Raw genomic sequence first — 15,600 nt, 5'->3', positions numbered from 1 at the left:
ACACGAGGGCGTTGTATCGCAGTGGTGCGCGCGCGGACACCAGTCCTCCGATATCCCGTCAGCATGAAAGACAGAAGCGCGTAGAGTAGAGCAGGTCTGTGCACATGCTTTCTCTCAGCTAGTACTTTAACTAACTCACACTAAGCCAAGATGGCGGATGCCGACGACTGGGGTAAGGGTTACTTTCAATATTTTGAGGTTACGTGTATGAGAGAGGGTGTCGGTCACTGTCTTAACCACGACATTATTTTGTTTTTTCGGAAGACGCTGACAGCTTCGATCCAAGTGAGCCGATCGTAGTTGCTGCCGCGCTGGTGGATAAATGGGAAGGCGAGGACGAGGAGGAAGACGTGAAGGTAACGTGCGAATACCCATATAATCAAAACTGTATCAATAATGAGCGTTTAAGTTATATTAATTCTGTCTTATCGAAGGATATGTGACTAAAGGTATCAGCACTAATATGGGCGATCATGGTGTATTTTTAGCCGTTTAGCTAACCTAGAATAGGCCCGTTTTATTAAGAGATTCACCAGCTGCATCAAGTTGCGTGTTCATGATTTTCTAGTACTAACGTTACTGTTCCACTGACAGTTTCTGTGTGTTTACGTCAGCAAACGTGTCATCTTCCAGTTTTACAGATCTGTTAACTTATCTGACAGATTCTCTTTCATCAATAATAATCTGCCAGTTCATTACAGATTAATCAAACTAATATAGTAGCTGTGACAGCACGTCATTTTATGCGAGTGGCTGTGGTTGAAATGTATTAATATTGACTGATATGAATCCAGTTTTAACAACGAACAAGTGACGGGCCATGTGGACCTTCATTAGCACCTTTTTATATTTGTTTTCGTTCATTTAAACGTGCTTCTAATCTTAGTTAAAAAAATTGTTGTTGCTACTTTAACTTGTTAAATATACTATATACCAGAGAACGTAGTACGCCGCAATTTACAGTTTCCCATGGGAAGACACATTCTTGCTAGTCCCAAATCCTTTTTTAAAATCGGTTTCATTTATTTTTTACTTTGCGAGTTTGTGTTCTACATCGCAACCATCGCTGTCATGTGGATGCTGTAATTTTTGCGCCAGGCAGCAGCTGATTGCGTTCCTGTTGACGTCATTACGCGAGTGAGTCACGTTGCGTGTTGACACGCAAATCTAGAATTCTCTCGCTCGCCATCGTGTGATCTATGCGCGCGCACGTGTTATCGTCATTTACTGCGAGTTGTTTTGTTTGAAGGCAGCTCTAGAAATGCCTCGCTAAATGAACCCGTTAACTGAGGCCTCGAGAGTTCAAATCGACTTTTCTCCAACGAAGAACCATGGGAACAAAGGCCATGGAAAACCTGGAAATGTCAGGGAACTGACAATTTATCATTTCTGTGCCTTAAAATAAAGTCTTTAAAAAGCCATGGAACTTTCTGTAGATCTAGTTGCTCAGCTCAAATCTAAGCTATCTTTTATCAGTTTTGTTTTAAACTACTACATAACCATTGGTACCAATTTAGTCTGTATTAACCGTTTATTAGCAGAAGAGAATTTGTTTAACTTGATGCCATGTAAGATGGTCTATATGGGGCTTAAATGTTGTTGTTTTATAATCTTTGGTACTGTAATTATAATAGCCAAATGAATCAAAAACACTTGTGCTCTTAATTTTATGGTGAAGAAATTATGCTTTTTAAATTTCGTTATATGTGTAAAGAATAATGTTGAGGCAATATATTGCCCCAATTATCATACGGCTGCTTAACAAACAAGTAAATAGGAACAAGAAAACGTTTGATTTGATTTTAAATTATTTTATTAGTTTGCATATGGTTGGTTACCAACTGTATCTTTCTGTCTGTAGGATAACTGGGATGATGATGAGGAGGAGAAGGAGGAAGAGAAGAAAGTTGAACAGATAAAAGCTGGTATTGATCTCTGTTGAGCTGTCATTTTTCACAATATAAATGTTGTAGGCAGAACAATAGCATATTTGTAAAACTGGGCATTAAGTAGATCTTTTTTATAGATTTTATAGATTTGTAGATCTGGGCATTTAAGCTTTGTTTTTTATTTGTTGTTTTATTACTGTTTTTCTTTAACCCATGTGGAAAGTACTCTTATGGTTTGATTTACATTTCCTTTAGAAGTGAAACCTCCTGAGAAGAAGAAATTAAGTGATAAAATAAAAGAGAAAGAACTTGCTGAAAAGAAAAAACAAGACGAGTTGAGGAAGGTAAGAACAATATTATTAGTTGAATATTTACTCATTAATGAATGAATCCCTTTCTCTCCTGATACTCATTTCTTTTGTATATTTCAAACGTTTTTAACCTTTGTTTCTGAAACTTGTGAATAGAAACAAGAATCAGCGATAAGTGAGAATCTATCACCAGAAGAGCTTATAGCAGAGAAGCTTCGACTGAAAAAGTTGCAGGAGGAGGCAGACTTGGAATTGGCCCGTGAGGCTTTTGGTAAGAAACTTATTTGAAATCTTCCATAGTCCATATTGTAAATGTAACAGTTAATCATTGAACAAGCTTTCTGATTTCAGGTGTTGATCCTGCTGCTGCAAATTCCTCTACTACTGTTATGACAACAAACAATGACTCTGGAATTGAAGCCATGTGCCCCTCATCCAAAGATGACTTTGTTGCATTTGAAAAATTACTGAAAGATAAGATAACACAGTTTGAAAAATCAGTGCATTATTCCAGCTTTTTGGAGTCACTGTTTCGAGAGCTTTGTATTTCATGTAAGTGCAGAATTATATTTTGAGTTGAATGTGAATAATTATCTTCTTTTTTTATTCTAAAAAAATGGATGTTTGTGACAAGGAATTTCTGATATATCTCCAGCTGTTTAGATTATATGGTGAGTTGCGTAACCTAGGCATGTGACTGTATAAATTTTTTATGTTGCTGAAGCTTTTATCACGGTATACGATATTATCACGATATTGAAATAAGTTGCAAAAAAAGTCATACTGTAACCGGTAGAACAATAGGCATCACTTTACAGTAAGGTCTTAATAGTTAATGTTAGTTAGTTCATTAACTAACATTAACAATGAGCAATAGATACATTTGTTACGGAAGTTATTATTCTTTGTTAACGTTTGTTAACTGTTCATGTTAGCTCAGGTCCATTAAATATTAGTTACAACTTTCATGTTAAATGTTTTAGAAGCATTTTTCATTGTAAGTTTATGTTAACTAATGGAGCCTTATTGTAAAGTGTGACTGAACAAAGAATCAAAACATTTTCAAACAATATCTAGGGCATGTTGTAGTCCCGAGTAACATGTAAAAAAAAAATACGTTTGAAAATAAATAGCCTATAATATCTTTAAATATTTAAGAATTCGGTTCTGCGATGAACACCACAGCCAATACAAAAAATCTGAATATCGGTTGGAAACATTTAAATCCTGTTCAGAAACGGAAAGTAGTGCAGCTGCTTTGTTTATGGGGTTACCGGGGTAACCGCTGCATGTCTGACGTTCCATCACAGCGCCATCTGCCTGTCAGAGAGTGAATGTGCATTTTCATTCAGTGTGTCTCTTCACTCGTTCCGCAATGCGCTTCTCATCATGTGTGTTGGCCTTGTTTACATCAGAGTGCGCGCCTGTCTTTTTGACGCAGCACACAGCGGTGTTGTGGAGCTTAACCAGTTTATGGGAAAAGTATTCTTAAGTGTCACGGGCCCACCGGTGGGCCCAAATCCAGTACATTTTTAAAACCGTAATATCCTATACTAAACCCAAACTAATCTTGACAAACTATATATCATTTGAAAGCTTACAATCTCTAGTTTCCATATTTGGTGATTGATTTTCAAAATAAATTACAGAGGAGCCGTAATTTATCAATTTGCAACGAATATTTTCATTCTCCTAAGGCGTGTTTAGACCTTTATTTTGAAATGGCAATGAACATGAAAACTCATGAAAGAAGGGTAGAAACCTCAGTTTGTTTTCATGCCAAGAGTTCAAAAGATAGCATCCATTCAATTATTTTAGAAAAAAAGGTCAGATTTTTTTTTTTAAAGGCACACTGTGGAATTTTTGGCCACTAGGGTGCGCTCGACCTGTAATTTTCACGTCTAGTGCCCCTAGAGGCCACAAGCGCCGCAGCATTGTCGCAAAAGTCAACAAACAGTCAACCGGTCAACCTCCCGTGTCTTTATGTGTGTGCAGACGGCATTTGATTTGTATGTTGGAGAAAGTTAATCGATTCACTACTGACCAAAATAATAATATAAATATAAGATTAATAATATAAATCCTATAAAGAAAACAAATTGAATAAAAGTAGCATACGCAGAAAACAATGTCTGATTAGGTAAGTCGCATTGACAAGGGTTGCCCAATCCTGCTCCTGCCGATCGTCTGTCCTGCACAGTTCATCTCCAACCCTAATCAAACACACCTGAAGCAACCAATTAACGTCTTCAGGATCTCTTTGCAATGGGTTGGAGATGAAATCGAGTAGTCGGGAAATCGTGTAACAAAACTGATATAACTCACTACATATTTCCGTTATTTGTAGTCTTCAGTTTGTTTTTCCTTTTACACAAATACAAAAATATATGAGCTGAAAGGAAAAAAAACATTTACATTTGTATACGGCAGTATGTTGTGACTTATATCCGTTTTGTTACACGAATTCGCAGTAAACATTACATTATATATACACTTTTATGCCGATGTTTATTTTAAACTCTCCCTTTTTCTTTTTTGGGTCTCCTCTGACAAAATCTTTGCTTTCTTCGCTTTCTTCCGAGTAGCTGTTGATTCAGCCATGACGACAACATACAGACGCCGGCAATCAAACGCGAGTTGAGCTCTCACGTTAGAATTTGAGGAAGTTGGGGTGGTGGGGGAAGTGACGTATGCCGTAAAGCGGTCGAATTTTGTAGTTCTTTTTGTGCTCGGGTTCCTACCCGAAACCCGAAGTTACATAGTGCTAGTAAAAGCGATACAGACACCTTCAGGCTTCGGCAGACGTGTCATTCAACCTATTGTAAGTCGATGTACCATCTCAATGGGTTTTGGTAATATATTATAAAGGTTGAAAAGTTCCACAGTGTGCCTTTAAATATAAAGAAAAAAATTATATGATGTGGCAGGAAGCTAAAACGCACATGCGTGCTCTTTTTATGTTTCTTAGAGGTTGAATTCATATCAAAATCTGCCAAACTTCTCATATTACTTCTGAATAGGATGTCTACTTCATAAATTGTATTAAAAAATTGTGGAAATAATGGTTCAGATCACTCAAAACACAAATGGAAATGGAGGCGCCCTTATATGGGCAGTAATGGAGTCTGGTTGTGACCTAGTGAAAAAGTTTGGTACTGCGCCCAAACAAAATCTTACTGAAAGCTCATTTTTTGAGATATCAACCTAAAATTTGAAACACAACTTGTTCAGATTTTTGGCTTTGATTTTCTTGCAGTTTTAGAGTCGCCCAGGTTTTGAAAATATATATTTGATATTAAATATGAATAATTAAATTTTTTACATTGTACATTTTCATAAACTCAAACTTCTATAACTTTTTTTCTGTTTCACTTTCTTAATTTATTTCACTTCTACAAAAATCTGCCAAATGTCTTCTTTAAAACAAGACCAATCTTACGTCTATATTCCAAAGCATTCTTGAATTACAACCATTTAAGTTCGAAATGTGCATTTTCATGTATATTCAAAAAAAAGGGGGGTGACACTTAAAGGGTTAAAATGCATTCCAAAAAGTATAATAATTCGTAATAAATAATTATTCACGTTATTTTGAAGTGCCCATGATTACAATATTGTGCATGTTCATTATTGCGATAAATCGTATTACCGTATACGGCACATGTCTAGCGTAAAAACATATGACCATGCACGTCTGAATGCCAATCGTTGTTCTCTGTCTCTCTCTCTCTCTCTGTAGTGGAAGTAGATGACCTGAAGAAAATAAATACTACTTTGTCTGCTCTGCTCAATGAAAAACAAAAGCAAGAAAAGGTTAGTTGAATGATTTTACTGTTTTTAATCTTGTGCACTTGGTTTTATAGGACCTTCGATTGAGGATACAATTTATAGCCTCACACACATTTTTTTTTATAGTTCTATAAAAAAGTGTTCATTATGGTCAAAATATCAATAGAAAAGTACTCTTAATAACAATCTTAATTTGTTGCTGTTGCATTATTCACAGGAAAAGAAGGCAAATAAGAAAAAGAAGAAAGGTGTACTTCCTAGTGGTGGATTGAAAGCAAAAATGAAAGATGACATTGCTGATTATGGTGAATTTGACGGTGGCTACGGCAATGACTATGATGACTTCATGTGACGAAGGTTCATCGTCCCCTTCCCATTCCCTCTGTGCCAGACGCCCCTGGAGACATTCAACATTTACCCGTCCTTGCTACTCAGTGCCATCTTGAACGCTGAACAATGTGTCAACCCTTTACTTCGTTCCAGTGGTGACAGACTCCTCATAAAGCTGCTATCAGCCCATTGTACCCCAGCGGCAAATGGGGAAAGGCAAATTTATTCAGATGGCCTTGAATTTTTTTCAAAAACATACTGTATGATGTGGGACTTCTTTGATGGAGGCATGTCCTCTGATTGGCCTAAATAAGAATTTCAATGCCTTATAGAAAACTTTGTAGAAAATATTTCTTGATTTCATTAAAAGTGGCTTATGTTTTTAAAGCTGTGCAATTTCAGTTACACAGAAGTAAAAAAGTGATGCTCTATGCAAATTATTTTCTTCCAAGAATGTCCTTATTGAAAGTATAGTTATATTTATACACAATTGGAAACAGTATCAGTTTCCAAATGTGAACTATAGTGTAATTCAGCATTTGAAATCAAAGTTTGTCAGTGCTTGGAGTCGACACTGCATTATTAACAGCTGGGCCAGGTTGCATAAACTGCAAAGACTAGAATTACAAGTTAATCACATTTTTTTCCCCCTTTAGGACTGTTCATAACCGTTTTAAATCAGTTACATTAAAACATTGATTGGTCTTATTTGAAACCAAAAAGTAAGACTGCTTCTCCCTTGACTAATCGCTAGTTGGTCATTCTAGTAAATAAGTCACAGTCTTAACATAATGGCTATGTTTATGCAACTGGTCCCAGAAGTGGCACACTGATTAAATGAAGGGATGGAAAAATGAAAGTAAAACAAACGAAACCAAGCCTGATTGAATCTGTTGAATTTTGACCTTGCCATCATATGAATGCAGAAGTCTACCTGTTGTGCAGTTGTTCTCCACCAAAGTAAATTTTAAATTAACTCAGTATTGCTGCACACTCGATCAGCTGATTAATGATATTTAATATTGCTGGTTATATGACATAATATGGTAAATTTGCATCACTAGCTGAAACCAACAGGTGTTATGTTTTTGTTTCACCCATTGTTACTATACAGTAGCTTCTACAGGTATGTATGAACTAAAATGAAATAAAAATGAAACTTATCAGCAAAAATGTTTATAAGAAAACAGCTTAGAGAATAGTCTTACAAATTTATAAATTGGGCAAGGACATTACAAAGATTCAAATGCATTGTTGTTGTTTTTTTGTAAAGGTCTTTTTAAAGGTTTTGGACATCTTAAAGAGTTTTTCTAATTAATGAATGATAAAGGGCATACATCATGATTGTTTAGCTGAAAATGTTGTGTTCAACTGCTTTATCTGGAGTATGCAATAAATATTTGACTATTTACAATTTCAAGTAGTAAAATATTTACCACAGTACAAGTGAATAAACAATATGTAAATGGAAAAATTACATGAAGCACACAGTTGCTTTGCTTAAAAAAAGTGATTTTAGTTTTGTTAGGCTTTTAATAGGTGAAATTAATAAAAATGAATTATTAAAATAAAATAAAAACATTTTATCCACTAATGTGAATTTGCTTTGCAATTCATAAAATCTGTAAAATTGTTTGCCAGTTAACCTATCAGCAAACCTAACTTACTGAAGAAATTTGAAAAGACTTTGCCCCAGCCTTTTTCAAATACTGTACGTCTGTAATTTTCTTATTGCTGTCAAGTTTGAAAATGGCTTAAATCCAGAAACTCTCATAAGAGCAGTCCCCATAGAGATTGGGTCTGTCTTGTCTCATGTAGAGTTTTTAAGTTCTTGGAATATCAACCAACGGTCTGGGCACGTGTGTAGGAATTACGAGTACTCCTCTTACTGCTGCGAGGTGCTGCTGAGCCTCCTCTCTGCCTCCGGTTTCCTCTTCCCTGCCGTGCACTTCCAGCTGTGGCTTGACCCAGTGAGTTCTGCATCTGCTGGAACATACTCTGCCTAGTGACCTCTTTATCACCACAGGTGAATGTTAATGCCACACCTTCATTGCTCTTCATGACTCGAGAGGTGCCATCTGATGTACCATCAAAGCACCGGCCAAGCGCAATTTCTTTGGCTGTCCGGGGGTCTTGGTCAGTCACTGTATAGATACCGTAGTTGTGGCCCAGAGGGTCCAGAGGTGCAAGCATGGTGAACTCATTTGTGTCATTGTTGACAGCCAGTGGAAGGTGATTCACCAAGTATTCCTGTAGCATGCTGTTTACACTGTCTCGCTTGCAGCTGCCCTGAGGCATTACCTTCACGAGGGTCCGATCCACTCTGTCTTGATCGTAGAGCATCCCACTGCACTTAAACTCCAGACACACAGCTGAAACAGTTGACTGGTCCATGTCCCGGATGCTTCTGGTGTCACGGATGCCATACAGTTGGCCAACGGTTTTTGGATGGGTACCTCCCATATTGCGAGAACGAACATTGATCTCATGGGGACTGTTGAGTTTTACTTTAATGTAGCAGGCCCTGTATTCCATGGGCTTTGGCCACCAACTCAAGTAGTCTTCAGTCCAGCTCATAGGATCGTCCTCATTGAAAGGCACTGTGTTGTAATCATACCGATCTCCTTCAACTCTCGAGAAGCGGAAGTGAGCTGCGCTGAATGGAGCTTCCTCACACTCTTTAAGCTTGTCAAATGGATAAACTGGACCATTGGCCTCCTCAGCCGTGTTTGACCGGGGTTTGGCCACATTCATGCTGAATGCTGTCTTTTTTATTCTGCGATCATCGTGGTCCGTACGTCTATAGTTAAGTTTATTCAAATAGGGTTGTGGGACGCCAATTATGTTAGGATTCAACTTTGGAGAGGATGCTACAGCCTCTAGCTCTTCTCCCCCAAGGTTGGCCATGATGTAGGCCGAATATGCATCTGCTTTCTGTTCATCACAGAAAGCTGGAAGGCACGCACCATTTGGGCCAGTGATGACACTGTCAAATCTACCCCAAGCCCGAGGGTTGGTTGAAAACCCTGGTGTGGGCTCCATATTTATTAAAGTCATCACGACTCCTTCAACTTGCTCACTTGGCATGTACCGGTCGCTACGGAAAGCCCGCACTTTCACGTAACATCTTCTGTTCTCAGGTACATCCAAGTTAAATAGCCGCCTCTCACGGATTTCCATGTTACCTATGAGAAAGGTCCTCTCCTCTCTTTTCCCCCTTTGCTTCTTCTCAGCATAGAACTGGCCCTCTTCCTCCCACAAACCTGTCTCAGGATTAAGAGACCATAATTTCATGGTCTTCAAGTGCTCGGGCATCTTCACTTGTGCTGCATCGAGACGCACTTTCACCTCTCCGGCGTTGAGCGGCTCGCCTCCTTCTTCGTCCCTAAAGTCCACTGAGAACATTCCATAGGTCCTCAAGGGCAGAGTGTCACCTTCATCACCAATGAAGTTGAGATCACTTTGGGCAGCCGCTGCTGTTGATACATCCCTGGGGTCGAGGAAAGTCACACTGGCTTTGACATTTCCCATGAACACTTCTCCATTTTCTTTATAGAATGCATTGGGTGGGATCTCAATCTCAGCAATGGGATCCTGGCCTTCTACCTCACCAAGATCTAGCTTATTAGTTTCCCTTGAGCTGATGGTCACAGCTGGCTTTTTCCTCAATAACTTGATCTCATAGAACACAGCTCCACCTTTAGGATTAAATGGTAAAACTTTTGTGGTGTTCACAAACTTCTGCATGTTGTCCACAAATGTGAGGACTAGACGCTCTGTGTTTGTTGGTACCTGGATTGAGAATGTGCCTTTGTATCCAGTTCGACTTATTCTTGTGCCATCCATGTAGATGTGTCCAAACCTCATGGGCTCATCAGTGTCTGCTGCGATAGCACGTCCACGAATGATAGCTTTTGTGTCCACACATGTTTTGCAACCACACTGAGTCACTACCATGATGGGCAACTGATATCCCTGACATTTAATCTCTTTCTCCTCCATGTTTGAAATTCCACAGCAGTAGGACACTGAGTCTTTGCATCTGATGCCGTTATCCAGCTTCCCTGTGCATGTGGATGTTGGGCATCTCCCCACATCGTAATACAAAGAGTTAGTCTCGTTTTGAAAGCAGTCATGTGGTAGGCGGATCAGGTGGGAATCAGGCTTAGGGTTGCATGACGGTTCTTTTTGACCTTAACACAGAAATTGATAGAAAAGAGATAAATACTAAACTAAGATCACACTATTTGTATTTGTAAAGTATTTTGAGATACCTTTTAGGTTAATATGAAATATGTATAGTTAAAGTAGGATATAAGGGCACACCAATAACCGTGAGGGTGGCTGGTTTGGATTTGATGGCTCCGTTCTCATTACTGGCTCTGCAGTAGTATTCTCCAATATGGTCCAAACTGAGATTCCTCAAAACCAGTGTCTCGTCATACTGATATTTACTCCTGTCCAGCAGAGTGCCATTGTGGAACCTAAAGATTTACATCAGTGATTATGATTGTGTTTTCACATTCAGGATAACTGTTGTCATGGGGTGGGGACCCATTCTTAATTGCTAAGAAATAACTTCATGTTAAGCTGGTTTGTTTAAACTGTCTTCATTTACACCTGTCACATTCTTTTGAAGGAACATAAGACACAAGGGCTTTGACTTTAGATACTAGATGCTTTTTGTGATTCTCTACTTTTTCATTTAATGCCATCTAAAAAGCAACATGGTTTCCTTGTGTTTTGCTGAAATTCTATAGTGAACATCAATTCATATCTGAAAGCACAATATTACCATTCATACTGGTTTGGTTCAGGTGTCCCATCAACCTTACAACAGAAGGCAGCTGTCTGACCTTCCCTTCTGGCCTTGTTCTCAGGGTTTTTCAGCACATACAGTTTTTCTGAGGAACACAGAAATATTGTGTTACATGTTGTCACATCTTGTACACCCATTTTTTTTGCTGTGATGAACTTTAATGATTGGTTTCTGTTATGTATTCTACATTGTTGCAAATTCTGCAGAATTTTCACCAAGATAATGTTGAATATCTAGCTAACATGGATGAGGTTTTGTCTAAATAGCCAAAAGGAATTGTGATCATCTCGAAAGCATTAGTACAAATGTGTTAAACTACAAACCAATCAGTAATGTTTTTCATTGTATGCCATTGTTTTCCAGCAAAAGTGTGTTTTTGAATTTATGGAGTTACATAATAGCTGCATACTTATAGCTTGTTTTGTTTTTTTTAGCTTGTATAAAGATAAATTATTTTAGTGGGGGAAAAAAAGAAATAAAATAATAAAAATTAACATTTAATAAAAATTCTAACACACATCTTCAAAAAAAAAATCTTAAGGTAGTATTCTAATGCTAATACAGAATAGGTTAAATGCATTCAAGGTCATTAAAATAATCATTACTTGCTCTCTCTAGCTTCAAAAGGAGGACGGACGTGCGTTCGGTGCTTGCTGGCACAGTGACTTGGTGTGGAGCATGATTATTCAGCTTGATCATCAGAGTACTGTTGCCATCAGGGCAGATTCCAGGGACCTGAAAGTGCCCATTGTGATCAGTAACGGTGAGGAGTTTAGGCCTGGAACCAGCACGGAGAATGGCAGCTCCAGGTGCAGGGAGACCCCCGGCACTACGGACTGATCCTAAAACTGTATGATCCTGGCACATGCAACCATCACACTCATCGTTTACTTTGCCCATCATGCACTGCAGATCACAGCCTAAGGAAGAAAAGGGGAAAGAGATTTTTTTTAACAACAAATGGAAGGATGACAATAAAGATTTAACGATACAAAGATTTCTTGTCTAAATGACAAGAACATTATCATTTTTAATCTTTAGGAAACTGAGTAAATGCATTACGTGGGCAAGGTGGCCCTTGGCATGACCTGGCCTCGACCGTTTGGCCATTGCATTGTTTAGAATTGGATTTGCAGCTTCTAGAGCGATGCTGTGTTGCCACCTGATTGCATTGGGCTGGACACACACTCCAGTCTGACCATGGACCCCATATCAGTTCTTCATTATCTGAAACAATGTCTGAATGGAGAGAGGGATAATATAAATTAATTTACAATGCATTTTCTAGGGTGTCATCACCTTACAAAAACTGTGATGTTAACTCATAGTAAACTTAAAACAATAGATTTCTGAAAAATTATTTCTGCAGCATCATCATCAAATCCACCTTTTCTATATTTAATTTGAATACATAATCTGCTCACCATTATTATCAGAGAAAATGTGCACAATAAAACTTTGAACATTACAGTATATATTTATAACGATTGTTAGAAGCATTATTCCCTTTAAAGCAGGGGCTTTTAGAGCCGCGTTTACTTACTTCTAGGACATAGGAAGCGTACAGCATAGTTTGAGCAGTTCCTCCCAACAGGCTGTTCATCATTGACACACCAGAAGCCTACAACCGGGTCAGCATGTACTCTTTCCCCAGTGCTGCGAGCTGGGATCCATTCGGTAGTGCGTGCCTCTAGAGCTCGAGGAACCTCACACACACGCGCTCGATAATAAAAACGAATGGCATTCAGCTTCTCATAGTCTCCTTTTCCTCCAGGGTGATCTACATTGAACCATGTGGTCCACTCGTAATTATCTGAGGAAAATTATTACATTTTTATGACTTTAAACATCCATTTGGATCACCTTTTGAAATATTTCATTGTTAGAAACACAGACACCTACCTTCATTATGGTACACAGCTGGGTTTGGTCTCCATGATGTCCCCATTATGTTTCTCCATGTCCCTAATAAAGGAAACAAAAGCTTTATTTCTTGAAATCTCAGCACAACATCTCAGTTTTACCATGCTAATTAGAAGACAGCTAAAGTTTTGAGAGAAAAATGTGTTCTATTAATTCTATGATGCCGTCCAGTGATGGGCATAACTTACTTTTGATGTTGTAAAGAAAATAAAGCATATTGTAGATTAATTAAGGCTTATTGTCATGAGCCTAACTATGGAAGTGACATTTGACTTCTTTCGTTTTCCTGGGATTTCCCCCCTTTCAGATTGTTTGAGAGCCCTTTTCTTTATCCTGACATGCAGAGTACAACAGAGATTTCCGCTAGTGGTTCACACACAGAGTAGAACCAATTGCTAGCAGGTGTCTTTCTGCTGCTTGCTCGCAAAACACCTCAGCTTCTGGATATACGGGGACACCAGAACAATGTTGCCTTTCCTGCAGTAATGAGTTTGCTGAAGAGAGGTTTGGGGGTTGGGGTATTGGAAGAGTCATGTTTCTAAGAGCCAGCTGTCAATATTCTGGTGAAATCTTTCAGCTTCTGCCATAAGCAATAACGTGCCAGATGACTGCATTAACTTGCATTAGCAATTAAGTGTGAAATGTGCTGATTCAAATGACGTTCACAGGAGTTTTGCCAAACCAAACCTTGAGAAAAAGTGCCTGTAATTTCCAACAGAAACAGAAGAAAGGTCCATGCTGAGAGGCAGCCCATCCTGGCTCCCTGTTAATGACCTCTGACCTCTGGTAAAGACCCTCTCACACACAGCTTCTTCAACACAAGAATAATCCAGACACAGATCCTATGCCAATCAGATATGAATATAAAGACCATTAGTAAATTGCACATAAGGAAATGGACCACAGTATTTCACTTCAGTAAATCATACAGGAAACTCTCATGTGTTTTTTTTTTAGCTGATTATGAACTCATTTCAACCTTTCCAGATTCAAACGGACCAAGAAAAATGATAAAATTAGTGTACTGAAAAACTTTCCATTTTACACAAACAACCAAAAGAATTTAGACATGATGAAGGAATACAGTGGAGAATACTCCTGCTAAAACAAAGACAAGCTGCAGAGAAAGAGCTTAACGTACTTTAGCTGCTCTCAAATATCACATCTGTGAGAGCCATCACTGTGTGTCAAGGGAATGCACAACTGTTTTAACATCCTGACAGAAAACTCAGACCTAACTACACATTCCATATGCACATAGAACAATTTGTGAATGGGAAAACAAAATGCAGTCAATTTTAACAGTTTCTCTCCGTATTAGAATTTGTTTTAAAAGACTACACATAAAAAGACTACTTTAATAGTATACTTCAAAATGCAACATTTTGTTTAGATGTCAAAATCAGACTATACACTCAAAAGCAAAAGCTATCACAGGGGCAGTACCATTTCAGGTTACACCTTATTTTAAAGTGACATTGTTACAGTGTACTTACACAAACAAGTACTAAGTAATATTAATTAACTACATGTACTTACTATAGGGTTAAGGTTATGGTTTGTTACTTGTAATTATGCATAATTTGCTGTCATATGTAACATGTAAATACGACACCTTAAAATAAAGTGTTATACCTAAAGTGTACTTATTAGTACATTTTGAAGGTACCACCCTGGTGACAGCTTTTGTAACTGATATGTAGATAAAATCATTTGTACATACAAAAAAAAACTAGCAACAACATCCAAATTCATGACTGAACAGATATTTTTTTCCTCAAACATCGACCACCAAAAAAAATCTACAACAGTAAGGAAATTACTTTCCACTGTAAACGATTTAGAAAGCATTAGTGTCTGAATCCAAATCCTCAAAATGTAGTTACAGAAAAGAAAGCTAAAAATCTAAAAAGCAACAAAAAAATAATGATACCTTACCAAAGCAAATGTTTCTCTGTGAAATGGAAAGCTCTTGTACTCCTGCTTGTTTCTGTGATGTATTTACAGAGCAGTTGCTAAATAGTCGGAGTGAGAAGGAGAGAGAGAGAGAGTGAATGTAAAGTCTAGGTCTGTGTTCAGTACTTATATAGCTCAGCCCTGAGCCATAGATTCGGCTCTCTGCCATGAAATAACATCATGGGTCCAGGCTAGCACTATCTACTGCTCCTGTACAGTCGAGGAAAGGGCTGGATTTCACAGTCAGGACTATCCTGGAACAATATTCTTAAAGAAATGAAAGAGTCTCTATGTCAGTTTTTTTGGTCCTAGCAAAAAAATTATCCTGTGACAAAGTATTCAGATATGGTTGTAAGTACACAGAGACAAACACACACACACACACACACACACACACACACACACACACACAGTGTTATTTCCCCATAATGATTTGCAGTTGTGTCAGCACTGTGGTGAGATATTCGTTGCTGGGAGTATGTTTAGTTATGCAACATTCACAAGAAAGCCATTCAAGAATGACATCCATGCATTTCAAACACATGAAAGCCATTATGTGACTCTTTCTCAAACACATTAGCAT

General features: G+C 38.1%; 2 protein-coding genes across 3 annotated transcripts; one reads left to right on the top strand and one right to left on the bottom strand.

Moving 5' to 3' along the window:
- The first annotated feature begins 12 nt into the window (after positions 1–12).
- Positions 13–6,759, top strand: eif3jb (eukaryotic translation initiation factor 3, subunit Jb). Of its 2 annotated transcripts, none has more exons than XM_056247990.1 (8): positions 13–172; positions 265–356; positions 1,862–1,925; positions 2,148–2,233; positions 2,357–2,471; positions 2,552–2,752; positions 5,940–6,013; positions 6,207–6,759. In XM_056247990.1, exons 1-8 carry the CDS (start codon positions 151–153, stop codon positions 6,339–6,341), a joined length of 789 nt encoding a protein of 262 aa, XP_056103965.1. In that variant the 5' UTR covers positions 13–150; the 3' UTR covers positions 6,342–6,759. The 2 variants fall into 2 exon arrangements, with proteins under 2 accessions (XP_056103965.1, XP_056103964.1); XM_056247989.1 differs by having other exon boundaries at positions 2,145–2,233.
- A 1,301-nt stretch (positions 6,760–8,060) lies between these two features.
- cilp (cartilage intermediate layer protein, nucleotide pyrophosphohydrolase) lies at positions 8,061–15,120 on the bottom strand. The gene is made up of 9 exons (XM_056247988.1): positions 15,000–15,120; positions 13,749–13,903; positions 13,041–13,103; positions 12,682–12,951; positions 12,201–12,377; positions 11,744–12,058; positions 11,115–11,223; positions 10,646–10,803; positions 8,061–10,512 (listed from the first exon to the last, which is right to left on the bottom strand). Exons 2-9 carry the CDS (start codon positions 13,813–13,815, stop codon positions 8,159–8,161), a joined length of 3,513 nt encoding a protein of 1,170 aa, XP_056103963.1. The 5' UTR covers positions 13,816–13,903; positions 15,000–15,120; the 3' UTR covers positions 8,061–8,158.
- Positions 15,121–15,600: the final 480 nt, after the last annotated feature.

Source organism: Rhinichthys klamathensis, unplaced genomic scaffold, assembly GCF_029890125.1.
Source record: "Rhinichthys klamathensis goyatoka isolate OS25496 unplaced genomic scaffold, OSU_Roscu_1.1 h1tg000051l_1, whole genome shotgun sequence".
NCBI classification, from domain to species: domain Eukaryota; kingdom Metazoa; phylum Chordata; class Actinopteri; order Cypriniformes; family Leuciscidae; genus Rhinichthys; species Rhinichthys klamathensis.
This window is presented reverse-complemented; position numbering and strand designations above follow the sequence as displayed.